Genomic DNA, 27,942 nt, shown 5'->3' with positions numbered 1-27,942 from the left:
CAAATCTAGTCAGAATGATTGGGAAATAAAAGAGAGAAAACGCAAATAACCAGTGTCAGGAATTAGATGACTACCGAGTCACTGCAAGTTCTAAAGACATTAGAATGATAATAAGAGAACATTATGAACAATTTTATGCCCATAAATTCAATTTAGATAAAATAGACAAAGGTCTTGAAAGACACAAACTACACAAAGCTCACTCAAGAAGAAACAGATAACCTGAGTAGTCCTATATCTATTAGAGAAATTGAATTTGTAGTTAAAAATCTTGCCAGTAAGAAAATGTGGGCTCAGGTGACTTCACTGGTGAATGATACCAAACCATTAAGAAAGAACACCAATTCTGTACAAATTCTTTCCGAAAATAGAATAGGGAATACTTTCTAACTCATTCTGTGAGATATGCATTACCCCAATGTCAAAATTAAAAGCAATACAAGAAAACTACAGACTAGTATCACTCATGAGCATAGCTGCAACTATCCTAAATAAAATGTTAGTAAATCAAATTCAACAAGATAAATAAAAGGATAATACATCATGATCAGGTTGGGTTTATCACAGAAATATAACACTACCTTAATACGCAAAAAAATATGCATATAAAATACATGTCAATGCAATTCACCATACTGGCAAACTAAAAGAAGAAAAACTATATGATCATCTCAATAGACAATTTAGGAGAAAGAATAGTCTTTCCCACAAATGATACTGGAATAACTGGACATCCATAGTCAGAAATTAACTTGAATCCATACTTGATATCTTACATAAAAAATTATGCAAAATGCATCACAGAATCCAAGTGAAAACCTAAAACTATAAGACTTCTAGAAGAAAATATAAAAGAAACTCTTTGAGACCTTGGATTAGGTAAGATTTCTTGATACACCACCAAAAGCACAGTCATAAGAGGAAAAACTGATAAATTGTACTTCATCAAAATTAAAACTTCTCTTTGAAAAACACTATTAAGAGAATGAAAAGACAAGTCACAGACTAAAGAGAAACATTTGCAAAGAATAATACTGAGAAAGAACTTGTATCCAAAATGCATTTAAAAACTTTCAAAACACAGTAACATGACAATTTAAATTTATAAAAATCGGACAAAAAACATGGACAGACTCTTCACCCAAGAACATATATATACGGAATGTAAGCACATGAAAAATGTTCAAAATTACTCGTCATTAGGGTAATGCAAATGAAAAGCACAATGAGATACTGCTGTGTATCTATTAGAATGGCTAAAATTAAAAAGACTGACCATATCAAGTGTTGGCAAGGACGGAGAGGAAGCGGAATATTTGTATGTTGCTGGTGGGAACGTAAAAAGAAGTACGCTAACTTTGGGAAAACATCTGTCAGTTTCCCAAAAAGTTAAGCATACACCTGCCACATGATCCAGACACTCCACTCCTCAGATTTAGCCAAGAGAAATGAACGCCTATGTCCATTCAAAGATTTATACACAAACATTTTTAGCAGCTTTATGTGCAATAACCAAAGGCTACAGACAACTCAAATATCCACCAACAGGTTAAAAAAAGTTGTGATGTACCCATGCAACGGGCCAGTAGTTAGCAGTAGGAAGGAATTAACTACCAGTATATGCTACAATATAGGTGAATCACAAACTAACTATCCTAAGGGAAAGAATCCTTTTTTTCTTTTTTAAGAAAAGTATATACTATATAATTCTATTTACATGAAATGACAGAAAATGCAAATTAATGTATAATGACAGAAAGCAGATCAAGGGTTACCTACAAATGAGGTGGTGAGCAGGGAGGGATGCAAGAGAAGGATTTCAAAGAGCAGGAAAAAAACTTCTGGAAGTGATGGATAGGTTCACTGTCTTGATTATGGTGATGGTTGCACAGGTGTAGAGATACCAGACTTATCAAAATGTACACTACAAATGTGCAGTTTACTGCGTGTCAATTATACTTCAATAAAGCTGTTTAAAAATTAAAAATAGATGCAAAAATATATTTACAGGTACATATGTTCCTTACATACAATTTATGAAGCTACACTATACACATGCACACACAAAATGACAATGGTAGACAAACTAATACTGTATGCACAAGTGAAAAAACACTGCTCTTATTTCCGTTCTCCCTCCCCTACTTCCCCTAATTTCTATTTAAAGAAGAAAAGGGGGAAAAAAATCAATTACACCACAGCCTAAATAAGGAGAGAGAAGGGCCAATCAGAAGCAAATCTTTGGGGTTTTCGTTTCAAAGTATGGACAGGAAGGAAGCAGCAAAGAAGAAAAATAGTTATCTGGCAGAGAAGGAAAGTTAGAGGGTGCTGAATAGAAGGTCAGGGGCAGATGAGAACACTTAGAAAAACCACAGAGGGCATTTCTTTTCCAATAAAAATGAATTTTTATCTAAATACTTTCTACAAGTTACTTATATCATTGCCATATGTCTAGCTAGGCAGTGCAGCATGAAAAATAAATATTGTTAACGTTAGGGAAACAGTAATAAAAATGACAAGTTTCCCATCCAAAATTTATTATACTGAGTCTCCACATCTCTCAGCCTCCCACCCAACATGTTTTTAAGCCACCTTTCTTTGCCACCCGTTGGGATCTGTTGGGGAATATAAATCATAATATTTACCTAAGCTGGCATTTCCTTCCCAAAAAGTCCCATTCCAATTTCCAGGCTTAAAAGAAGTTTCCTCCAGGTAAAATCATTTTACTAGAAATATCACAGAACAGCTCATTTGTCCCTTCACAATGGTAAACTGTTGTAATAAAACACATTGCTGGAAATCAAAATGATGGTCTGCATAGATAAGAAATCATTCAAAGGGCTGGTAGTCAGTCCCCTAAAACACTAGAAATTAAAAAAAAAAAAAAATGGTCTCAAATCAGTAGAAGAAAAAGGGAGATGCCATACATAGGTCCGCTGCACATCTTTTTCCTTCTCCAAGACCCTGGAGGATCTGCTTCTTGTTTTAGTTTGGTGCTTTGGGGATTTGGCTGTTTCCCCCCTTCCACCTCCAACCTCCCATCCAATAAGATGGCAGGGTTATTTGCAGTGAGAGGAATTCAAGGGCAAGAGCTTTTTTTGGGTGAGAAAAGCTATATTCAGCTTCACGCCACGGTGCTGTGAGTGACAGAGCTGGGACTCCAACCCTAGCAGGCAGGCTGGCTTCAGACTCCCTACTCTTGACCATGACGCTGTTACGACCTCGCCTGCAGAAACAAACATACTTGCTTGGGCCATAACCCTGTTGCCAAAATGGAGGTAGATAAAAATCTCAGTTTTCTCCCGTTTGGTGCATCACCAAAAAAAGTGTCAATTAAATCCTAATTACTGCATTTTCAGTTGCTAAAAATAACATAGGGGAAAAGAACAGCAACCCAACTTTCAAATCTCCCAAGGCATCTGCCATCTTATGATAATCACTTTATCACATTCAGGCAGAATGCGAATTTTGTTAGGAGTGAAGTTATATAATAATAGCATCTCATAATGTCGTTCTGTAAGCAACGTTTGCTTAAAAGTGGAATTCCATAGGAGGAAGCAACGTAATGAAAAGAAAAAGGCAGAAAAGGCAACACAAGACCAGGGGCAACAAGGAACTAGCTTCAGAGAGTATCAAGATCCAAAAAGAAGTTGTATATACTAAATAAAAAGATCCTCTGGTGTATTAAACTAATTCCTCCCACACGGAAAAAGAAAAGAACCATGTGGAGCAGGGGGAAAAAAGGACACAATTTACTGCCATAGAGTTGGATTTTTACCCTTAGTTTCCCACCAATAACTGAGTCATCCGGTCAAACTCTTTCCCTGTACTAAGTATGAACTGACCAAACAAGAAAAGGTATTTAAAGCTACCTCCTAGAGTGGCAGTACTTCTGCAGGTAACGTTAATATATGCAATTTATTATAATTTTATAACCTTTACCCATTCTTTCCTTCATTCATCTGCAGGCTTTCTCAGCCTCAGCACTATTGACATTTTGGACCAAATAATTCTTTGGGGAAGAAGGGCGAGCTGTCCCATGCATTTCAGGAAGTTTAATAGCCCCATCCCTGGCTTCTGTCTGTCAGATGTCACCACTCCAGCAATGGTGAAGCTAAAAATGTCTCCAGACATTGCCAAATATCGCCTAGGGGGCAAAATCAACCCCAGTTGAAAATCACTGCTCTAATATTTCATCAACATGCACAGCTCTAGCTGCTGCCAATAACTGTCATGAACAAGACATAGAAAATGCCTATTTTCAAGGAGCTTACATTCTAATCCTAGAGAGGGGCCTAGCAAGATTCATTTTTACCATAATCCTTACCTAAACCACAGTCACTATCAGTGGTAATCTAAATATAAGCACATAGATTCAGTCTTAATGTTACCCCTTTATTGAGTAGGAATAACAATAATGTACTTCATAGTGTAAAAATTTAAACCAGTAGCCAAAAATATCTTTCTTTATATAAAGTACTCAAAAATAGGTAACACACATCTATTATCCATTGATAAATTTTAATATCATTAAAAAGTAGGACAACCAGGCAACCAGGCCACCTGATGTGACTTAACAAAAAGAATATAGCACTATTACAATGTCTTCTTGAAATAAATAAAATAAAACCTAACCTAAATCTAACAGTCTATTTGAAAACTATTAGTTTACAGGAAATAGGATGGCTAGAGAAATACATTAAATGATACCATGAGGATATAATCAAAAATGACCCAAATTCATCAATAAATAAATGCCAATGGCAGAGGAGGGGAGGGATGGCATAGATTCAAAGAAACCAAGTGAAATGTTGCCCCTGTTTAAATCCTGTAGGATTTAACATAAAAAGACTTTTTTGAGGAAAAAAACTGGTGAAAATGGAACATGAACTGAGTGCTGCATATTAATTTTGTTGGGTATAATACCCTGATTATCTTTTTTTTAAAACTCTATCTTTTCTGAGATAAATACTCAAGTATTTATAGCTTCAGTAATACGTTTTGGGAAATCTTTAAAGCATTATCTTTAAAAAGCGGCAGGTAGGGAGACTGATGAACCAAGAAAGGTGGAACGTTGATAACTTAGGCAGCGGGATAAGAGGGCCAGGAGGGTTGATTACACTAATCTCTCTGCTCTTACGTATTTGAAATTTTTCCTTATTTTTTAAAAATACAAAACATGTAATATAATATAAGTCGACTCTAATGTGCATATTGGAACCTAAATAATTTTTACCTGAAAATCCACCCTACATATGGTTTAAAAGAACTGATCTGGCCGGGCACAGGAGCTCACGCCTGTAACCCCAGCACTTTGGAAGGCCAAGGTGGGAGGACTGCTTGAGGCCAGGAGTTCAAAACCAGACCAGGCAACATAGCGAGACCCCCCATTTCTACAAAAAATAAGAAAAATCAGCCAGGCATGGTGGCGCATGCCTACAGTCTCAGCTACTCGAGAGGCTAAAGTAGGAAGATTGCTTGAGCCCAGGAGTTTGAGGTTGCTGTGAGCTATGATGGTGCCATTGTACTCTAGCCCTGGCAACACATTGAGACCTTATCTCAAAACAAAACAAAAAACGTAACAAAACAAAACAAAAAAAGAGGTGATCCTATGGGAGCCTTGCCATTTGTTTGCTGTACAAAAATCCAAGTCCCCAATGGAACCACAGCATGGGAATTACAGTTATGATTTTTTTTCATCCTTTTCTTCACTTCTTTACTCTCTATAGACTTATTCCTCATCTAATCCCAAACTTATTAAATTCCTTTATTTTTTTAAAAAAAGGATAACGACTCATAAAAATGCTTAACCCTCTTCTAACTTTAGTTCTAAATATTTTCCATAATGAATAGAAAACTACATTTTTTTTTTTTTTTTATTTTGAGACAGCATCTCACTCTGCTGCCCGGATTAGAGTGCTGTGGAGTCAGCCTAGCTCACAGCAACCTCAAACTCCTGGGCTCGTGCGATCCTCCTGCCTCAGCCTCCTGTGTAGCTGGGCCTACAGGCATGTGCCACCATGCCCAGCTAATTTTTTCTATATATATTTTTAGCTGTGCATATAATTTCTTTCTACTTTTAGTAGAGAGGGGGTCTCGCTCTTGCTCAGGCTGGTCTCGAACTCCTGGCTCAAACAATCCACCCGCCTCAGCCTCCTAGAGTGCTAGAATTACAGGCGTGAGCCACCGTGCCTAGCCAGAAAACTGTATCTTAAGACTTCATCAAGTAAGCTTCTTTTCCAATAGCTTAGTGTTTACGTGTTATCATGAGGCTTTATGTTCAAATGGTTTAAATTTAAAATATCTTCATTTTAGCCTAAAATATAAATATTCAAGGAATTCAATAAGTAGCCTTTATTCAATAAATAGTCTCAACAACAAGTAGTTTCATAGTGTTTAATTCTTTTAACTCACATCTACAATGGACATCTATTTCAAAACCCAAGTCTATTCCAATTTCTGTTCCGTTGCAATTTACTTAACAACTGATGTTCCTCTACTATTTGCCTTACTTTCTGGAACACTACTAGACACTTCATAAATTTTCCCCTTTTTAGTAAGTTGTAATTATTGATATTTATGTACAGAGTTGGCATCTGTTTATGCTACATATCCAAATAGTCCATTCTTCCCTCTTGTTACTTAGAGGAGCTTACCTCAAATACTGTTTGAGGGCACTTGTTATTGTCTTCACTTCCCAATCGATGGAATTCTCCAGGTCCACCTCATTGCATGTTTTCACATCTAGTGAGCAAGCAAGCAAGAAAAAATAATTAAAACCTTGAACACTCAAAGGCTCTCTTAACTAGCTCACGAGGCTTTCATTTTTTAAATGACCAAACCACAAATAATTACTCCTGTGGTTTCCTACAAAAACATTATATACAGTTTCTTTAAAATGCTTTAAGTCAGGTTCTATTACTAGACATTTCTAGCACTTCTGAAAACCTGTAATAGAGATCAAAGCAAAAGGACAAGGGTCGGGCTGGGAGTAAGAAAGAATTAGAAATAGTCTAGCATAACATCCACAAGTGCAATTCATGTACAGCTATCATCATCATTGTTGTCAAAGGTACTGCTCAGCAGCCATGGCTTGGAGCAGGGGTCCCCAAACTATGGTGAGTTCTATAATTATTTCATTATACATTATTAATATAATGTAATAATAGAAATAAAGTGCACAATAAATGTAATGCACTTGAAGCAGCCTGAAACCATCCCCTCCCTCCCGGTCTGTGGAAAAATTATCTTCCATGAAAACGGCCCCTGGTGCCAAAAAGGTTGGGGACCGCTGGCTTAGAGTATGTGGCATTTTCAGTGGTGTGTGTACAGCTTAACTTGTTTCAGGTGGCATTATTGCTCTCACACTGTGTTATGACGGGGGAACAGAGAGTGGCACTGTGAATGGCGAAACGACTATCAGAATGGCAACAAGCCAGTGAGGGAAGAGATGATAAAACTGTTCCAAAACACCTCCAAGGTTTGTGTTCATGATATTATCTTTCTAAAAATTAACGTATGATCAACCAAAACAGACATATGATTACATATGAAAAGTCATTTGTGGGCAATCTTTCACACTAAGGCTACAATATATATACTCATCCTGGAAATATTTATTGGAAGGCTCTATGGGACCCTTAACGACAATGGCTCTAAACTAGTTTCCTTTGTCCTAAAAATGTGTCAATGATGTGTTTCTTCCAAATGCCCTTTGAAATGGCTAGTAAGTTCTAAGGCATGTGGTGCGCACGCGGACACAACACACACAATGTACGTGAGGGAGTTAGTAAATTATGGAAAGGGAGAAGTCCATCCCGGTTGAAATAAATAAAAGGATAGCAAGAAGGGCAAACATTCTTTAGTATGGTGACATCTTTGATCCTTGTAACTCTGGGCTAGCACACTCAGCTGCGGCTTGGCTGCAGAGAGAAGTGCAGCGTTGGTATCACAAACCTGGGCTCAAGTGCCTGCACCAACCTGAACCAGCCCCACCAGCCCCCAAGCAAATGGTTCCAAAGCTATCCAAATTCCAGGTCTTTGTCTCACAGTAGAGAGAATGTAAATGCTCTCATAAAAACTACTGGGAGCATCAAAGCAAATGAGGAATGTATACAGATTTTCGTACATTATTAAATGTAGCAGGTCATTACCATACCTGAATCCCTAAAAAGTATAAGCAATCAGTGATGGTACCTACCCAAAGGGAGGAGGTGGGAAATGGACTATGATGAAAGATACTGAGCCATCAGTATCAATTTGACTGGTTTTCTACACTCCTATTATGCAAAGGAAAAAATAAGAGATTCATGGAAGAGACTATTTTTCACTCACTCCAGAATGATGTCCCAACTAAAACCAAAAAAAAAAAAAAAACTAGTTGTTTCAGGGTTTTTTTCCCCCTTATACTGTATTTGTCTACATAGAGAAAGAAACATCTTGTTAGTATTTCCTTTTTAAAAGCACTAAAAAGAAAAACCTGTCAAAATGGGACCACCACATTAAGTCATGCATGCCATTTAAAAAGTTTTAGGCTTGGGCACGATGAAGAATGGAGGACAACCCAATGTTGGTCTCAAACTTTTTTTGAAGATGAAGTAAAACAGGAAGGGATGGTTATTTCACAGCCATAACATCATACATATGGAGTCAATTACTCAAAGTGCTGGAGACTTTAAAGCACTTCAACATTTCTTGATTACAGCAACTGACAGCAATATGCAATAAACTACAACAATGGCAATTGACACTGATTACATTTTGATCAGTTCCTACAATTCAGAACTCATTTGTTACTGAGCTTGTCAGACAAGCCACAGATACATTCAAGAAATCAAATTAAGCACCCTGATTAAAGGTGCAATCCTTTATAACTAGGTCTAAATAATTCTGTTCTAAAGGCTTTGCCAACCAATTACTTCAGTAACTGAATATTCTCTCTCTCATTAAATCAATTATTTAAATCTCATTTTAACATACAAGTCAGATAACATTTTCAATCAACTTGCTACCAGCAAATCACCTTTTTAAAAATCCAAGGGGCTTCTAAAGCAAATCTTTTATTTCCAGCTTTCTATGAAATGATCATTCTATATTTTGAGAATTGTATTCTTTGTATGGAAAAACAAGCCATCCTTCTAAATTCATGGAATACAAAGCAACTGTCACATCAGAAGCTAATGACTACATAGTGTCTATGTTACTAATCCTCTCCTAAATTTTCACTGTTTTCAAATAATTCAATCATCCCCAGCAGTCCTTTACAATCAGTGGATGCACTGGGACTAGGCAGAATTTAATAATTTATTTGGGATTCAAATATAAAAATACATTTGGAGTGTTCATTCAGAATGTAAGTTCTATTATAATTAAGGTAAAAATTGTTCTTTCTTTCTGATCAAGGAACAGTATCTCATGGATTAGTTAAAAATCTAAACTAACAAGCAAAGATGCAAGGAGTCGATTTTTTATTTGGGTGAGTGGTTCACACTTACATAACCACTGGTAATTTTTTGCAACTAGAAACTTGCAGCCCAAACTAAATGCAAAGTGCCATTTTATGCAGCTGCTAGCGCCCTACTCAATGCTGACTTGGGTCCAATTTTAAAGTACTTGAAGAAGCACAGTGACTGGATGAATTTTGAAAATATGCTTATATAATCAAAAATTAGAATTGTTTCAGCTACATGTGTTCATTTTTTTCCCAATTTATGTGACAAAGCTGTCATATAAACAAATTAAACAAGGTAATATTTTAAAGTAAAATTCTCCAAATTTTTTACATCTTGTTTTCTATGGTTCTATGTCCAAAAATAAAAAAAAAAAATCATCCAGACTTTTTTTGCAAATAGACTGAGAAATAACCAGAGTTCACCAAAGCACACAAGCTACCATCACATTTTCTCACAATTTCTCCTTCTTCTGCTGTTTCATTCTAAAAGGGGGTGGGAAGAAAGAATACATGACAATTCTAACTCATATCAGTTCTAATCTACCATGAACTATTATAATTGATCTTTTACATTCTCACCCCATCTACTAAAAAAACCGTAACTCACCCCAAAGACACTTCATCTAATTATTTTCCCTACCTTCCCCAACTGCTCCAAGTTTCTACTTTAAAAAAACAACAGCAACAAACTTTTACCAGACTGTGTGTGCCCTGTCTTAGACTGCAAAGGGGAAGAAAAGGAAAATGACCTGTAAATGAAGGAAAGCAATTGCTCACGTGGGCATTTTCTTTCAGAAACTTAAGAAGCTTGGTGTAGGCAAAGGCTCGCTGGGAATCCAGCCAACTGTTCCCTTCTGCTCCAAGAGTGGACAACTAAGAAGGCAAACAACTCTCACCAGCAGGGGGAGGAAGGCAGCTATGCACTCCCCTTTACCTGGCCTGGAGGAGGGCAAATGACTTCTCTATTTAGAGAACTTCCTGTGGTCAACTGCCATTACGCTCTCATGTTGGCAAGAGGCAGGTAAAGGAGGATTGGGGTGGGCAGAAAAGTTTGGAGGAGGGAGGAGAAGAGGAGGAAGAAAGGAAGATGATAATGGAGAGGAACATTTTTCTCTATTTGAACACTAAATGTGAAGGGGGAAAATATACTAGAAAAAGGAGACAAGTGAAAAGAAAACATGCAGGAGATTAAGCATATACCCTTTCTTTAGAAATCATCAGAAACTTTTACATGAGTATTTAAAAAACACTTAAAACATTTTAATCAACAATACAAAACATTCTATGTAAAAGTGACAAGAAAAAAAAACTAAAGGAAGTAATTAGCTCTCAAGAACTAAAGAGGAACATGTAAAGTAAATGGCAGATCTCGAAAAATATAAAATGGCTTGGAACTTTTTCTCAGGTACTTAAAAATTATTTTTTGACTTCTATGAAGAAAAATGCATTACAAACAAAATGTGCATTGAAAAACTTCCAATTTGAAATAAACGTATTACCTACAAGAGTAACAATGGAAACACTGACTGGTTTAAAAAAACAAAGTTAAAAATTTGAGAGACCCACTCAATTTTTTTTTCTCTTTAGGATACATATGTAACCTTGAAACAATGCAGAGATGTGGGAAAAGTTGGAGAGAATCAATATCTATGGGATTATGCATACATGACTATTCAAAACTCTAAAATCCTCTTTATGGAAGAGGTATTAAATTATTTCAATTTCAAATCTCTAAAATCCTTTTTATGGAAGAGATATTGAATTATTTCAGTTTAAACACTCAAGGAGGAGAAAAGGAACTACATATCTCAAGAAAATCTTAAACTGATTAGGAAATAACGAGTAAATCTGTTGTCAAGAACTAAGGTTTGTGTTGGTAACAAAGTAACAAGAAAATGGCATTAATGCTAATGAAAATGCAAAGTTTTGATTGACAATCTTAAGCTCATCCTAGGAAATCTTCATAGATTAGTTAAAACAAATTTATAGTGTGTAGTCCTCTTAAATGAATTGCTTAATGAAGAAATAACAAGTCAGCATTTCTCTCTCACATCCATTCTCTAACTTCCTATGTTTGCAGAATGACGTTACTGAAAACACAGCATTTCCCTTGTCATAAGCTTATGTCCTGGACTTCTCTACTCTGAGGCTCATGACAAGTAAAATCAGTTTTCCAGGTCATGAAATTTTGAGGGTTTAGACATTTACAAACACCTTGTAAGTTAAGGACTGTCTTGGGACATTTCCCACAAGCAGAGGAAACTACCACCCTGAGTTCAGCAATGCTGTACATGTAGGATTTTATGAGATTAAGAACAAATTTTGAGGCAGTTTAGCACTTTGAGGTGACCACAGAAACACCCTTGTTCAAACTTTCCTTGAACATGAACAAGAAGATAATAGAAATAACGTCAGGGTCCTTAGGACCAATTTACTGCCAAAATGTGCCTTTCGGCCAACATTTCCCGTTCTGATACCAACATGGTCTTCCAGTTCTAATCATGTAACACCATCTTGAAAATGAAAAAAGTGTTTCTAATTTTAAAATTAAGTAAAAGCAGATGCTGTAGTCCCATTAAACTCTTCCAGCTGCTACTGCACCACTGGCAACCGAGTCTATTTAATTTGGAGACCACTAATGGTAGAAAGGAAAATCTGACTGCCAAAATCGCACACCCAAGTTAACCCAGAGAGGCAGAAAATGAAAACAGCTCATGAAAGTGAATGTATTCTAATAAGGCTCTCCAACTGATGATGGACAATTTTTCCCGTGGTTAATAGCTAAAAAAATGTTGTTGCTTATTAAATCCTTAATTCAAATACAGCCAAACAAGCAATCCTATCCGTAACAAGTCAGTTGATTTTATTCATCTTGGTTTATGCTTCATAAAAATGAGCCTTTGCCACAATACTTTGAGATGTAGACAGGTTTAAATGCATTCACAGCACACCTGAGGGCATTGTTAATATTGATTAATTAAAGTGAGATATCAAATAAATTAACATGTAGCAAGATCATAATGACAGACCGGTTTGATATGCAGGCCCTCGCCTGATGAGTTATCATCACTCCTCAAGAGGCAGCCTGTTTTGGGGTGGGGGAGAAGTGGGGTATCTTACAGGTGGCAATGAACCGACAGCAGCGTGTAATGTAAAAACGCTTTGTCATTCACGTAATGTCTGGGGTAATGAAATGAATTCACTTTCTGGCTTCCTCTAGTCTGCAATGCCAAAGAACACAGTGTTATCAGCACAGATGGAGCATGCATGGTTCTGGAGAAGAGCCTGGTGTGAACTACAAACAAGCCACTGTGAATACCAATGAATCCCTGAGAATCAGACCCTTGCTGTCAAATGACAGTTTTGGAAGCTCCATAAAAACGAGCGAGTCCCAGTGGTCTTGTCCAACCAAATATACTGTCACAATTCTGGACAGGCAATTTGGAAGCCATGCACATCATAGAGGCCTGACTGCTACTTTCCAGTGAAAAGCAAGCATAACACGACATTCAACCATGAGCTGCATTCTTTTTTCTTTCATTTCTTAATAAGCAAAGAGGTAGTCAATAATCTATGCTGATGCAAATAGTAATCTACTTCTCTGGGTCAACTGTCTCTGCTCAGGAGAAAACTTATCTGGGTAGTAGAAGAAAAGAATGGAATCACAAGTATGCCGTACATAACTATGAAATAAGTTGTAAAGTCTATGAACATAAACAAATAACACATGGAAAAATGATTAGAAAAGAGGCATACCCATCAACATACTCAGAAGTCTCTGGACCTTTGAACTCACCCCCACAACTCTGTACAATCCTTGGTCATTTATACCTATTGGAAGAAATAAAGTGTTAGCAAAATATAACATTACCATATTTTAAAAGCCTTCATCAAACAGTTGCATTCAGAATCTTTGCTAACTAACATTCGCACATTCCTGTTGACTACAAAAATAACTTTTGACAAAACCAAGTGTTGACCAACTTGTTTTACTAGCTTTGTATTTCAGAGTTGTGGTTGAAAAATAATCTCGTAAAACAATGTTCTATGTGGACAAAAATGTAATGAGTCAATGTTAATAAAATAAGTATGGACACACTGAAATGTATACCAATGCAATTTGTAAAGATGCACCAAAACTTTTATGTTTTTTATGTTTACTGATTGTTTACATTTTTCTTGAAAAATACTAGCCTTTTAAAAAATACGGTGATGATTAGTACATTAGAAAGAAATCATTATTTGGATGATTCTTGAAAAACCATGGAAATTCATTCAAAACTAAAGCAGAATTGTATTTTTTTGCAGGGGAGTTGGTATATTGTCCTGTCCAGCGAGGAGCTCTGAAACTTCAAATAAATATCACCACAAACTATATGGCAAAATGAACCAGATCACTGCATCCTCTCTCTCTGCAAAGGCCTGAAAACAAAGTATCCCTGAGTGAAAGAGACAAATAAAGGTAAGAAAATTTATTGTCAACCATAACTTAGTATGCTAAGCAAATGTCTTTTATTTGGATTCTGATCTGAAGAAACCAATGGTAAAGTTTATTTTTCAAGCAATCAGGAAACTCCAGCATTAAGCATATGTAAGCAAATGTCCATTTCTTAATGTTGCATCCTGAAAGGGGTGAAAGTAACCTTGGATTTGCTTTAAAAGGAAGGAAGGGACAGATGAAGCAACTGTGGCAAATCTCGATAATTACTGTATGTCGGTCAGAAGAATATGGGAGTTCTCTGTCCCAATCGCTCCACTTTTTTTATACTTGAAAAATTTCATAATAATGACTTCCCCAAAATGTCACTTATATTTACTTTTCAAAAGAGTTGCAGCTTTCTGGCTGTGTGTTTATTTTCTGCGCTACAAATGTTAAAACTAACAAGAACACAACTGGCTGACAAGGAGATGATGCCTCAAATCTCCAAAGTTTCAAAACAAAATAACACAACAAAAAAGCCATGGAATTTGCCCAACGGGGTTTACTTTCTTTTCACCTCCCTGCTTGGAGTGAGGAAATGAATACTAGACAGAGGCTAAAGAATTGGATTAAAATCACTGCTCAGTCACTCCCAGCAAGACAAGGAAACTCTCTGCATCTCAGCGCTGCATCTGAGATCAAGGACTGCACCTGGGCCCTGCGTTACTCTGGGAGGGAAATGAGATGACGCTAACATGTGTTCTGCAGACTATAACTCACGGCACGCACACACACTTCCTTTAGTCCTTGCCAAAAATCACTTTTTTTCCTTCTTTTTCTACTTTTTGCCTTTTATTTATTCCTCCGTACTCATTTCTTTAAGCTTTGCAGATGTCCTAGTTTTCGCTTCTGTTATGGGCTGAACTGTGTCCCCCAAAAATTCAAATGTTGATGTCCTAAAATCCCCGCTACCTCAGAATGTGACTATATTTAGAAATCAGGTCTTGAAAAGAGGTAATTACGATATAATGAGGTCATTAGGGTGGGCTCTAATCAAGTATGACCAGTGGCCTTATAAGGAGAGACTAGGACACAGACACACACAGAGAAAGGACCATGAGAAGGTGACCATCCACAAGCCACAGAGGCCTCAGAAGAAACCAGCCCTGCCAACAGCTTCATATTGGACTTCTAGCCCCGAGAATGGTGAGAAAAGTCACTTCTGTTGTTTAAGTCACTCAGTTTGTGATACTTAGTTATGGCAGCCCTAGTGAACATACACATTCTCTCTCAATTATCTCATTAGAGCTCAAAGAACCAGAAGAGCGAAGGCTGGCCCTTCATTTTCATAAATCTATTCAGAATGCTAAAGACCCACAGCAACAGAGATGCGCCTTCCCGGCAGAGGATGCTCACGGACTCCAAGGGAGGAGAAAAACGCAGCACAGCCCTGCCAGGAGCTGGGAAAAAGAAAAGGAAGTAGCCAAGAAACAAAAATCAGAGACCTTTTGAGACTGTTACAGGAGGAAAGATTGAGCCTCATTCCTTCCTTCTTTTAGAAGCCACGAGGGCATGTCCAGATAGCTTAAAATACCAGAGGACTTTTTTTTCACTACTACTCTATTTAAGAAACCTAAAATAGTTTGACCTCAATGCCAGAAGCCAAGGAACAAGTCCTATTTTGCAGTAAAACAAACGTGCCTCCATGAAAAGTGCCTGCAATACATGGAGAGATGAAATAAGAATGTTACCTCAGCACTAATCATCACTCTGTGCTGGTAATTACTATCAGATAATTGATCAAGTTCAAATTCATCAACCTGAAAGGAGAGTTAATTGCTAACGCATAATGAGAGGTGCAAGGGGGAATTAAAGCTACTCAACATAGTTTTTACTCTTTTCAATGAAATTTAAAATAAACCTCTCACAAAGGCAGCTTGGAAATAGCACGTAAAATGCATACACTCAAGTGCTGTCAGATTTCTGTTTCCTGTTACACTGTTCTCAAAGGTTCTGGACTAACAAACAAAATGAGGATTGGAACATACTTTACGCACACATACATGTTCATACAAAAGATGTCAAATACGAATATAGACCACCCAATATGCCAAGGCATATTAGTGGGTTTATCATATCCTCTCTAGCTTCTCTTCCAAATTTTCCTCTTTCAGCCAAAGGGATCACTATTTCTAATCACCAAGTATTAGAATTCTGAAATGATCTTTGACTTCTTTCCTGTCACTTTCCAAATGTAAGAGGTCAATGCCCTCTTTGTTCAAACTTCAGATTAATCTCTGCCTCTTCAACCCACTCTTGAATTTCATGCACACACATTTATTAAGGAATCCCTGCAAAGAAACATAACTAGAAACCATTCTAAACACCTTCTTCTTTCTTCCTATCTTTTTACTTTTCAAACCACTTTTATTACCTAAGGTCCTCTCCATCCCCATTTAAGAGTGAGCCATCAGCTCGAGCCCACATTCTCCAGCCTTTAACCAGTACATAAGGCACAAACACAAAGACACCCATAGTGTCCCCCCTCATCCAGCTACATCTAATGCAGAGTATTCGCCTTAACCAGAGCGCACTGCTGACTGTCACCCACAAATAACCAAGTGGGTTCCATCCTTCTTGACTACATTCAGGCTGAAGCCTTCGGAAGACTTCCCTTCTCAGATTTACTCATCTGTCATGTATTTATTCATCATATAGACGTGCCAGGGGCTATTCCGGTTGCCCAAGATTCAACAGTGAGTAAAATAAAGTCCCATCCAAACCTTCAGAACCAGATAAAATCCCCTCTTCTGACACCAGCTGACAGTGATATTCCCTCAGTCTGAACATAACTCATAATTAATTCCTTTGAACACTTGATTACATTTTAAAACAAGTCCATAATCTCTTAGTCACAATTCCCAAAATCAAAAACCTGAATGGATAGGAGACCACAGTGATATTCCCTTATTCTGAACCAACTCATAATTAATTCCTTTTAATTTAACGCTTGATTACATTTTAAAACAAGTCCACAATCTCTTAATCACAATTCCCAAAATCAAAAGTCTGAATGGCTGGGTGGGATGGCTCACGCCTGTAATCCTAGCATTCTTGGGAGGCCGAGGTGGGAGGATCGCTTGAGCTCAGGAGTTCAAGAGCAGCCTGAGCAAGACCAAGACCCCTTCTCTACTAAAAATAGAAAAAATTAGCCAGGCATGGTGGCACACACTGAGATTGAAGCAGGAAGATTGCTTGAACCCAAGAGTTTGAGGTTGCTCTGAGCTAGGCTGATGCCATGGCACTCTAGTCTGAGCAAGATCAAGACTCTGTTTAAAAAAAAAAAAAAAAAAGTCTGAAGAGATAGAGAGGAGTGACATGTAAGATGATAGAACAGAAGAAAACCCACTCCCATCCCCCCACAAGAACAAGAATTCTGCACCTATCCACAGTCAAAAGTCTCTGTACAGGAGCCTCGGGCTTCAGGTAGGAGTTTGTAAAACGTTGGCAAAGCCCAAGACCTTGGAGGGTCATTTTGAGTGCAGACTGACACCCAGGTGGCGGATCTACCAAGCTTGCTCCTGGGTTCAAGGCTGGAAATGGTTCAGTCCTCCAAGGGGCATGGCTACAACACTGGACTGAGCCTGCAACCAGTACTATCTGGCAAGGGATCCAGAAGGAATCACACACACTAGTCCCTTGTCTGCCTGCTGACATCAGTCTCACCAGTGAGCCTGAAAGTTGTCCAGTGGCTCAGCTGACCAGAACCCCCTCAGGCAAGGTCCCAGCTCAGAGCTGCTGACATAAGGACCCAGAGGGAGACTCACCTATACCTCACACCTCGGCAGTCTGAGCCTCCCTGAAGGGCTCACCAACCTCTGTCCCACAGCAGATCCAAGCTTAGACCAGGCCCCTCCCACTGCAGTCAGGGAGCTATCCCGGCTGTGCTAAGATCTGCTGAGAAGCACACCCTACTGGTACAGTCTTCTAGACTCAGGTCCCTGGCCAGTGTTCCCACATAGGCCCAGTACCTTCCTTAGGTCTTCGCCAGGTTCATCTAGGCCAGAAACCCACATCAACCTAGGAATCCTCAAGAGACTCATGGCAAGCCCAGGCTTAGAGCATCTTCTAGTGCCAAGATGGCTGCAGTGGTCACAGGCTCAGGGAACTCAATAATCAGTCTGCTTAGAATCCCTGGAAGGTGCTCTGACGGATAAGCATTAACAAAACCAGGCTGCAAAGACTAAGATAAATACCTAATCCCTCAGTGCACAGACATCAAGAACATTCAGGGACCAGCGCAGCAAAGGGCACCTGTAGTCCCAACCACTTGGGAGGCTGAGGCAGGAGGATCACTTGAGCCCAGGAGTTCTAGGCTGTAATGCATGATGATAGTGCTTGTGAAAAGCCACACACTCTCTAGCCTGAGCACCATAGCGAGACCCTCATCTCTTAAAAAAAAAAACTATTTTTTTTAAAAACATTCAAGGAAATAGGGAAATATGACCTCAAATGGACAAAATAAGACACCAGTGACCCACCCTAAAGTGATGAAGATATGTAATCTCTCAGACAAAGAATTCAAAATAGCTGAGCTTCCTTCTCAATGAACTCCAATAAAACACAGAACATCAATTCAGAAATTTACAAGATTGAAATAATTTTTAAAAATCAAAAAGGAATCCTGGAGCTGAAAAGGTCTGAATGCTTGATCTGATATCAGCTTATTTAAGTATTTTCCCCATTTAGTGTGAGTGTTCATATTTCACCCTGTTAAAAGTAGTTTCCACACCAAACCTATCTGGACCTATAATATACTAGCCAACATATGTCCCATATTGCCTTAAATTTTTTTTACTTTAAAAAAAAAATCTACATTCCAAAACACATCCAGCCTTAGAATTTTCACATGAAGAAATGTGGACATATATTCCACCCTCTCCCCCCAAAATACATAGAGATATTACTTGGAAAGATCTTAGTGTTTGTTTTTGTTTTGTTTTTTTGAGACAAGGTCTCACTCTGTTGCCTAGGCTAGAGTGCAGTGACATCATCATAGCTCACTGCAACCTCAAACTCTTGGACTCAAGCCATCCTCCTGTCTCAGCCTCCTGAGTAGTTGAGACTAGAGGCATGCACCACCATGCCCAGCTAATTCTTCTAATTTTTTGTGGAGACAGGGTCTCACTCTGGCTCAGGCTAGCCTCAAACTCCTGGTCTCAAGTAATCCTCCTGCCTTGGCCTCCTAAAGTGCTAGGATTACAGGTGTGAGCCACCGTGCCCAGCCTAGTTTTTGTCTATGATATCTTGTATATGCTAGCTTGCACAGAATAGGTATGGCTAGGTTGATATGACTTGAAATTAACTTAGAATTATAGATATAGACTGCAGCCAAAATCATAATTTAGCACTGAAAAATTAAAGTTAAAATATCCAAATTATTGTAACTTTTTCAGGATATAAATGCTCACTGATAGAAAGACTTTTAATAAAGATTTGTAATCTTGTCAAAGTGTTTACAGGTTCAAGGTTTTTCTTTTTTTCTTTTAATACATGAGATTGGTTCTGATCATTAGCAAAGAAAAGGTAAGTTGGTCTTCCCTGCAGTGATAAGCAGCTGCTGACAGCTGTCCCTGGGTAAAACGGATAAGGTGAAATCAAACGTGTCTCACTTCCCACCATCTGTCTCCTCCCATCTCCCACAACGCTGTCACAGAGCACTACCCACATCTTCCTTGAGCAGAGGGTCACAAAGTGGGAACCAGTCAAGTTCCATCATCATCTCTGCCTAGCTGTGTCCCTCTCGGAACCCAAATAACGTTTCCAGAGCCAGAGTCAATTCAACTCCAGAAAACACCCGAATGGAAATACTGAACGCCCGTGGGCACCCACAGGCCCTCGGTGGGATGGAGAAGCAAGAGGGAAAATAAGATGTTCTGGGACAGTAAAAGAGTGAGTTGCAAAAATAAAATAAATTCAGTTAAATAAGAGAGGTGGAGGCGAAGGCTGGAATGGCTGCGACTGGCAAGTCAATGTGGTGACTAAGAAAAAAACAAAAAGAGGCGTTTAGACTATAGGAAGCAGAAGAGAAAAGAGTTAATAAACAGGAAAGGTAAACAGAGACAAGAACACAAAATGAAAGGAAGGAAAATCTGGAAATAAAGGAGAGGATAATAGGCTAGAAATTATGTACCATTTAATTTCATAAGAATTATTGAGGACTTACTATATTTTAGGCACTAAGATAGAACAGAGTGAAGACAGAGGATAAAATTAAAAAGAGAATTAAAATTAAAAGAGAGTAACTTGAGGCCAACTAAGCCAGGAAGTCCTTTTTTTTTTTCTTTTTGGCTTCAGGAGCAGGTTCTGTATCAGATACCTCTGTATTCTTAATACTTCAGCTGGTCCTTAGCCCATGGTATGCATTTAACAAATGAATTGAAAAATTAATGAATGAAATGTGAATAAATTAACAAAATGATTAGATTAACAAAAGATGATGATTAGTAAAGGGAATATGGAAAAAAATACAAGGCAAAAATTGATATAACTAGAAAAAGGAGAAGGGCTCAAAGTGGAAGATAAACACTTTTGATGATAACAGGCACAAAAGGATTAAAAAGGATTTTGCAGCTGTATGATTCTACAGAAACACATTATCAAATTCCATGGGTCTATAAACTAACATTCACTCAGCTTTCATCTAGTAACCAGCAGAGTGCCCGGCACAGAACAAGATACTTAATCATTATTTGTGGAGTGACTGAATCATTTGTTTGCACTTGTGTGTGTTGACAACAGGGGTGAAAGGTCATTAATGTCCACATTTGCATTCACCGGATTTACATCAGAAGTTTGCAACATTTCATTACTAAAGAGGCACATGTGCATACACATACATGAGCATGCACAAATAAAAAGGCAGATCTGCCTATCCCTCCAGCACTGCAAAGACAAATTCCCCTGTGGGTTATATGATAAACACATAATTTTATGCATTTGTAAATATTAATCATTATTTTAAATGTCTTCTAATTATATTTATATATTTTATCTATAATTATAAATACCAGCCAATCTTGAAAGATTCTTAAGAATAAAAGGAAAAATGCACTATTCATGAAATGATTAGAAAAACTTGTGACAAAATACCTAGCAACATGGCTCAAAATGATATACTGTAAAGGTAACTCAAAGAAAAGCAATGAAGAGACTCATGAATATTGTTCCAGGTCATAGGTAGGCTAGAAAAATGCGATAATGTGTTCCTTACATATATTTATAACTAATTCTCAGTAAACACTATGTTTAAATGTCTAAGTATAGTAAACACTTTCCTGGCTGTCTGCTACACTGGGTTACATAAAAATAAACAGGTTCATACACAAAGATACCCTTCCAAGATACTTAGCAATTCATAACATTTTAAGGTCCTGTCAAAAATGTGTATTTATATCAAATTGACTTTAAGTATAAGCAGACAGAACCAAGAATGATTTGTTCTATTCCATCAAAGGGATATATGCACCATCATAAACTTAAGATATTGTATTTACATAATTCTAAAGCTTTGGAAGAAGGATGGATTATTTTTAACACTTACAGTACATTAAATACTGCAAAGAGCAGGATAAGAGACAATTCCCAAGCATTAAGACAGAAGATTAACTACAGCTGAATGAAGATGGTAAGTTCAAAATGGTACTGAATAATATTTTAAACTTTCTGGACCTTGGTATCTTCATTTTTTAAGAAAACCTGCCTTGGGCAACATAAATTTGTTAAGGCTGCAAGATATAAATTATTACAAGTTAAGGTGACCAATAGCCTGGAAACTTCCAGCTCTATCACCTCTTAGCTGTGGGACCTGGCAAGTTAACTCAATCTGTCTGTGCTCAGCTCCTTCATCTGAAAAATGGGGTTAATGATGGAATGGGGTATTGTGAAGATGAAAGACGATGTTTATAAAGCACATGCATGAGCTTCACACACACCAATCATTAAAAGCTTGAACTGAAGCATAAAATTCAAAATTAATTTCAAAATAGCTAGGCACAATACATATAAAAGTCACTCCAACCAAGGTATTTTGTCTACAGCCCACTTTCATAAAACAAAGCACATGCTGGGAAGAGTCAAAATTTATTTAATAAGAATGACTCACAGACAATATAAAATTCTTGCTCACCAATAACATTTGCAATTTCTTTTCCTGGATGATAATTATTTGGGCAGCAGACAGAAAAACATTACAGACAGCTGCTGTCTGCCAGCAACTCATCTCCATCTACTTCCTATAGGTTTTGCTTCCACTTGCATCTTGGCCCTCACATACTCTTTCTGTGTAAGCCCATTTCTGTATTGCAATGCATGAATAGCCTCCCCACCAGCAGGCACTTTTAGGAAAGGTCTCAGGATTTCATTCCCACGGTTTTCCCACACCCAAACAAACCAGCAACTGAACACAGGAAAGACATAGGTTGGCCCAGCAGGATGGCCGTGCCCACTGGGGCTGGCTGTCACATCCACTACTGCTCCCGTCCCAGCATAAGTCAGAAATATGAAAAAAGAATAAGGCAAATATCCCCTTCCAGTTCTAAATCCATATTTTTGGAAGTACTGATAATTTCAGGGCTCTAAAGACACATCCAGGCTTGACTCCAAGTCTCATCCTCTCGAATCCAACTCTGAAATTCAACAGGTGGGTGGCTTATTAGCTGCTATGTTTACATCAGGGTCAAAATGGACTATGTGCTACCTGTGGCTGGCCTCGTTTCCAGTTTCTAGCCAACACAAGAGAAAGCACTTTAGCTTCAGACCAGACACCTTGGACTAGTTGCTATTGCTTGTACAACCACCCAAGCCACTGGCAAAGTGCCTCGACAGGGCGCAGAGAAAAGTGACACAGTATCAGGGAGTTTCCTCTTTCATGAGTAACACTTGGAGTCCCACACTCCCTCAGAGGTCTGATGTCTACAGGTCCCAGGACCTAACAGAAACACTAGCTTCGACTCAGTCAATGTGCCCTTCAGTCTTTCCTTACAGTACGAACCAGCGTGAACCTTGGCAAAAGGAGAGTATCTCATAGCCTCTGGGCCTTTCGGCACAATTCAGCTTCCTTATCACCACCAAGCTGCGGTTTTGAACATTTCTCCTCTTCTTCTCACCCAATTTCCACTGCCAGAGGATAATTCTGACTTAGAGTCCGAAGACAAGTGTCTGAATCCCAGCTCTGCCACTTCTAGTTGTATGAACAGGTTTCCCCTAACTTGTTCCAAGCCTCAGATACCACATGTGCAACTGAGCCTAACAAATAACATGTATCTGCTCAACCACTTCGTGGAGATTGGGTGACAGAGTATATGAAATACTCTGAAAACGTAAAATGCTATTAGGATTTTAAATATTGTCAGATGCAATTTCCACACTGGCATTACGTCGGCCACCAAGAGGCCTCCCAAGGAGTTGCAGATTCTCCACAAAGGAAATGAATCTTTCTTGTGCTGATAATGCATTTTCAGAGGTCTATGGAGGAGTTGGTATGGAAAGAAGATGGGAGTCACTTTAGAACGGCTTAATCCTAAATCAAGCTGAGCACTTTCAAAGAGTGATACCTCAATCTTCCCTCTCCACTTCCCCTTCCTACTGGACTGTCAAACTTTGTTCTTTAAAAATTTGTCTTTTTCTCTCCTTCATCTCCCACATTCTCAGAAGATCGGCCTGCAGAGTTTCCATCTCCTCACACTCACTGTGGTTAAGAGCACAGGTATTTGAAAAGGCACTCTTGGATCTGAGCCGAGTATGCTGCTCTCTAGCTTGGAGACTTAAACAAGTAGAATCACATCTCTCCACTTCAGTTGCTCGTGGAAATGGGAATAATGCCACCTGCCCCGTAGGGTTCTTGTGAGAAGAATGATACATAAGAAAAACCAAATACAACCGACCTATTATCTAGTTTCTTGACTTCCCAATGACTAAACCCATTGGTTGCTTCCTTCATCTTCCTCCTACCTGAACCTTCTGGAGTATTTGACACAGTTGACTTCTTCCTCCTTGGAACCTCCCAGATAACAGATACTTTACACCATACTCCCTTGCTTCTCCTTCGAGCCTTTGACTGTCTCGTGTCTCCATTATTCTTCTTCCTCTCATCACCTAAATGAAAGGATTCACATAGATTCTGTCCTTGTCTCCATTCTCTTCTTGCCTTACCATCTACCTGAATTACCTTCCTGACACTCAAAACTTCCCCTCTCCTTCTATTTCTTAAAGATACACATGTTACTCAAATTCAGGATATCCAAAACCAATCTATGTTCTTCCCAAACCTTCTGCTCATTCTTGTATTCTCTGTCTTGGCTAAAGGTGTCATCTACCTTAGCTAGAAACTCAGTCAGTTTTTACCTTCCCTTATTTCCTGTAACAAAGAGGTCATCAGATTCTGTTTTTCTGTCAAGTCTGTCTTCCGATCTGTACATTTTTCCCACTGCAAATACTCTAGTGTAAGCCTTGATCATTTCTTAATTGTTTCCAAAATCTAAACAGTCATCCTGCCTTCCATCTTACCCCCATCAATTCCACTCTGTCAAATATCTCAACACACTCCTGTTCAAATCTCACCACAGCCTACGGAACTGAGGCCAACTATGCAACTCAACACCTGGCATCTGCCACACTCTGGATTCATGCTCACAAAGCATCTTTCCACCATCCTTCCACCCACTCACCTCTACTAACATCACCCCAGGTGGGTAAGTGTACCCTCTGTTCCAGTATCTCCCTCTGGAGCAAAGAGCCAGTTTGCTTAGAGTTTTGGAAAATAAAGACAGTGTCTTCCTCTAGAAAAAGGGCTTGCTTGCTGGCTGGCCATTATGAAAGATTCAAGTTTCCCAAGTTCAGAGTTTTTCTCCTATAACACAACCTACCGTATTATCTATACATATAATCTGGACACCTTTGCAGTGCCCTTGGAAATCAGGGCTCAGTGAACCAGTATAAAATGCAATAATCTAGCTACTGAGAGTAATAAACCATCCTTTGTTGCAGATCCAGGAGTCTTGTGTCTTCTACCAGTATCCCTGAAACTACAAGGGATAATTTCTTAACATGAAAGTAGCATATTAATACCTCCCATTTTGTTTTTGTTGTTTAATATTGCTTTTGCTAAACGGGGTCTTCTCTGGTTCCATACAAAGCGTAAAATTATTTTTTCTATGTCTGTGAAAAAAGATGTCCTGCACCCGAATGTTTATAGCAGCACAATTCACAATCGCAAAAATGTGGAAACAACCCAAATGCCCATCGATTCATGAATGGATTAGCAAAATGTGGTATATGTATACCATGGAATATTACTCAGCTATTAGAAATGATGGCGATATGGCATCTCTTTGGTTCTCCTGGAGTGAGCTGGAACCCATTCTATTAAGTGAAGTATCCCAAGAATGGAAAAACAAGCACCACATGTACTCACCAGAAAACTGGTTTCCCTGAGAGCACATTTGGGATTCACACCAATTGGGTATTGGACAGAGGTCGGGGCTGGGTGGAAGGGATGGGTGTATACCTACTTGATGAGTGCGATGCGCACTGCCTGGGGAATGGACACGTTTGAAGTTCTCTCTGGGGGGGATGGGGTGGGGGGAGGGGAGGAGTGCACACCTACATGATGAGAGTGATGTGCACTGTCTAGGAAATGGACACAACTAAAGCTCAGACTCGGGGGGATGGGGAGGCATGGGCAATGTATATAGCCTGATCTTTTGTACCCCCTTGATGAGCTGAAAAACAAACAAAAAATAAAAATAAAATAAAATAAAATAAAAAAAAAAAAAGAAAGTAGCATAAAATCTCAGCACCTTCACCGTCTTGAAGTTAGACTGGAGCTAAACTTTAAGAATAGGAACGACACCTCCACCATGCTTCCTTGTAATATCTTTCCTGTGGGAAAGATTCCAAAAAGTGTGAACTAAACATGTAGGTGGCCAGGAAGAGGTAAGTATTAAAGTAAGCTGGAATGGATGGGACAGCTAAATAAATTTATTTTCAAGCTCATGTAGCTCAAGTTTAGAAGCAAAATTTTACTAATATAAATTAGAAAAGAGACTCAAACTCAGAGCAGAAGTTGGCCATTGCTTTCTGCAAGACTCCTTTTTCAACTCTTTGCAACATAGATGAAAACATCAAAGATGATCTAATGGTGTCTCGCTGCTGCCACCTGCCTCTCCACCTCAGAGCAGCTGCAACATCAGGTGCTAAATCAGTGCCAGGCAAGTGGGATCAAGGACTTTTTTTTTTTTTTTTTTTTTTTTGGTTGGGTGGGTTGAGGGGCAGGGGAGAGGGGCTTCTGAGGACAGATCATCCACAAGCCATAGCGTTCTTCCTGAGACTCTCGCCTTTTTACTGCTCAAGATATTTTACAGCTGAAATGTCCACAAGCCACTGAAGAACAGGAGGTTAAAAGCCAAACCAGTTAATTTTGCTGCTTATTAACAAGAGCCACATAAAATTACTAGATAAAGTGAACTCAGGTGATTTATTTCCCTATGTAAATTGCTGTTTAAAAAAACTTAACAAACGTCCTCGGTACTTCTAGCACCTTGAATCAATAATGGGACCACTTAATTATAATTGGCCTCAATTACTGGATTTAGCTTTAAATAAGCAACTCACATTTACTGAGCACTCAACATGTGCCAAGCAGCATCCTCTTAATTCTCACAACCCTGCAAAGGAGATACCACCACTACCTCCTGTCTTATAGATGATAATATGAAGATGCGAAGGGGTTAAGTTGCAGCCTTAAAAAGCAGTAACACTGAAATTACAATCAAGATAGACTTTGGAGCTCAAGCTCTTGGCCACTATAGTAAGAGTGGATTGAGTACTATAAAAAATGATGCCATGGACCTCATCAGAACCTGATGTAAACACACAGAGCCTAGCATGCCTGCTCTGCAGCAAGACAGTTTACCAAGTTTTTCCTCTAAAAACATTGCCGGCATTACTGGCAAATACACCATTGTCATTCTCTTATACCTCCCCAATCTCCAATCCCAACTATACCCAGAAGCAAGATGATTTATCTTAATGACTATAAAAAGTCCTATTAATTATCTTCATTTCTGTTTTGTGGATGTGTTAAGGAGAAAGAAAATGGATAAAAATCATAGGTAACAAAAAGGGAAAAGAAGGTTGGAGAATTCATGGGCTGGAAAAAAACGAAACGAAACGAAACAAAACAGTCATTGCACAACAGGAAAGAGCGAGCCTTAAACCACAGGCAAGGACTTGGGGTCTGCCATCTCAGAGGAAGTATTTGCCCCTATTAATTTAGCTCAAACATTCATGTGGAAGCTAATAGCTTCCCAGAGTGCCCTTAAAACAAATAAGATTACTAATTGAGAAAATGAATATTCAGTCCTGACTTGCCTGGATTTAGTATTTCAATTTTGCATTTGCATTTCTGCAGACACCACAAGACTCTTCAGCTCCCTCCCACATAAGACTGTCCTCTATTTCCACCCACACTCACCTCACACCCATTCTGATTAAAAAAAGAGACTGCAAGCAAGAAACTCTAGTTTACTTGCTGTAAATTTTCTGAGGACAGCTGTTCTTTATTTTCTTCATGTTGCAGTAATTTGCCCTTAGCAATTTAAGATTAATGTGCAACTGTGGTAAAGTAGTTTCAAGTTCACTTTGGGTGTTTTCTCTCCCACACCCCTAAAGATTAATACTGAAATTATACATTATAATCTTCTATCCGAGCCCATCTTGAGACCCTATACAATTCCAAAGTGCTCTCAAAGAAGCAGAACAATCTTTAAGCCAACTTTAGATTTTCCAAAAATCTAAAACTTAGCTTTTCAAAGGAGGAGAAATTCACTTTTACATACGACAAATCAAAGACTGTCACATCTTATATGTGGCTTCCTACCGCGATCCCATGAGTTCACAGCTCGTTACAATGCTGAATTTGATAACTGACAGCTTGCCTAGACCAACATTTTAATGCCATGCTCTAGAAAATTAAAGCGAATATTCAAATTATCCACATATGGAAGTTTTT

At 38.5% G+C, this 27,942-nt stretch overlaps 1 protein-coding gene across 1 annotated transcript in view; it reads right to left on the bottom strand.

Annotated features, from left to right (window-relative positions):
• Nucleotides 1-27,942, bottom strand: part of ARHGAP10 (Rho GTPase activating protein 10) — a 284,652-nt gene that overhangs the window by 99,882 nt on the left and 156,828 nt on the right. Inside the window, exons 14-15 of the mRNA XM_069493709.1 lie at nucleotides 13,208-13,282; nucleotides 6,657-6,744 (exon numbers count right to left, since the gene is read on the bottom strand). Of these exons, the coding sequence (XP_069349810.1) occupies nucleotides 6,657-6,744; nucleotides 13,208-13,282 (163 nt within the window). The remainder of the gene's footprint in view (nucleotides 1-6,656; nucleotides 6,745-13,207; nucleotides 13,283-27,942) is intronic.

The sequence above is a fragment of the Eulemur rufifrons genome, chromosome 18 (genome assembly GCF_041146395.1).
Source record: "Eulemur rufifrons isolate Redbay chromosome 18, OSU_ERuf_1, whole genome shotgun sequence".
Lineage (NCBI taxonomy): Eukaryota > Metazoa > Chordata > Mammalia > Primates > Lemuridae > Eulemur > Eulemur rufifrons.
This window is presented reverse-complemented; position numbering and strand designations above follow the sequence as displayed.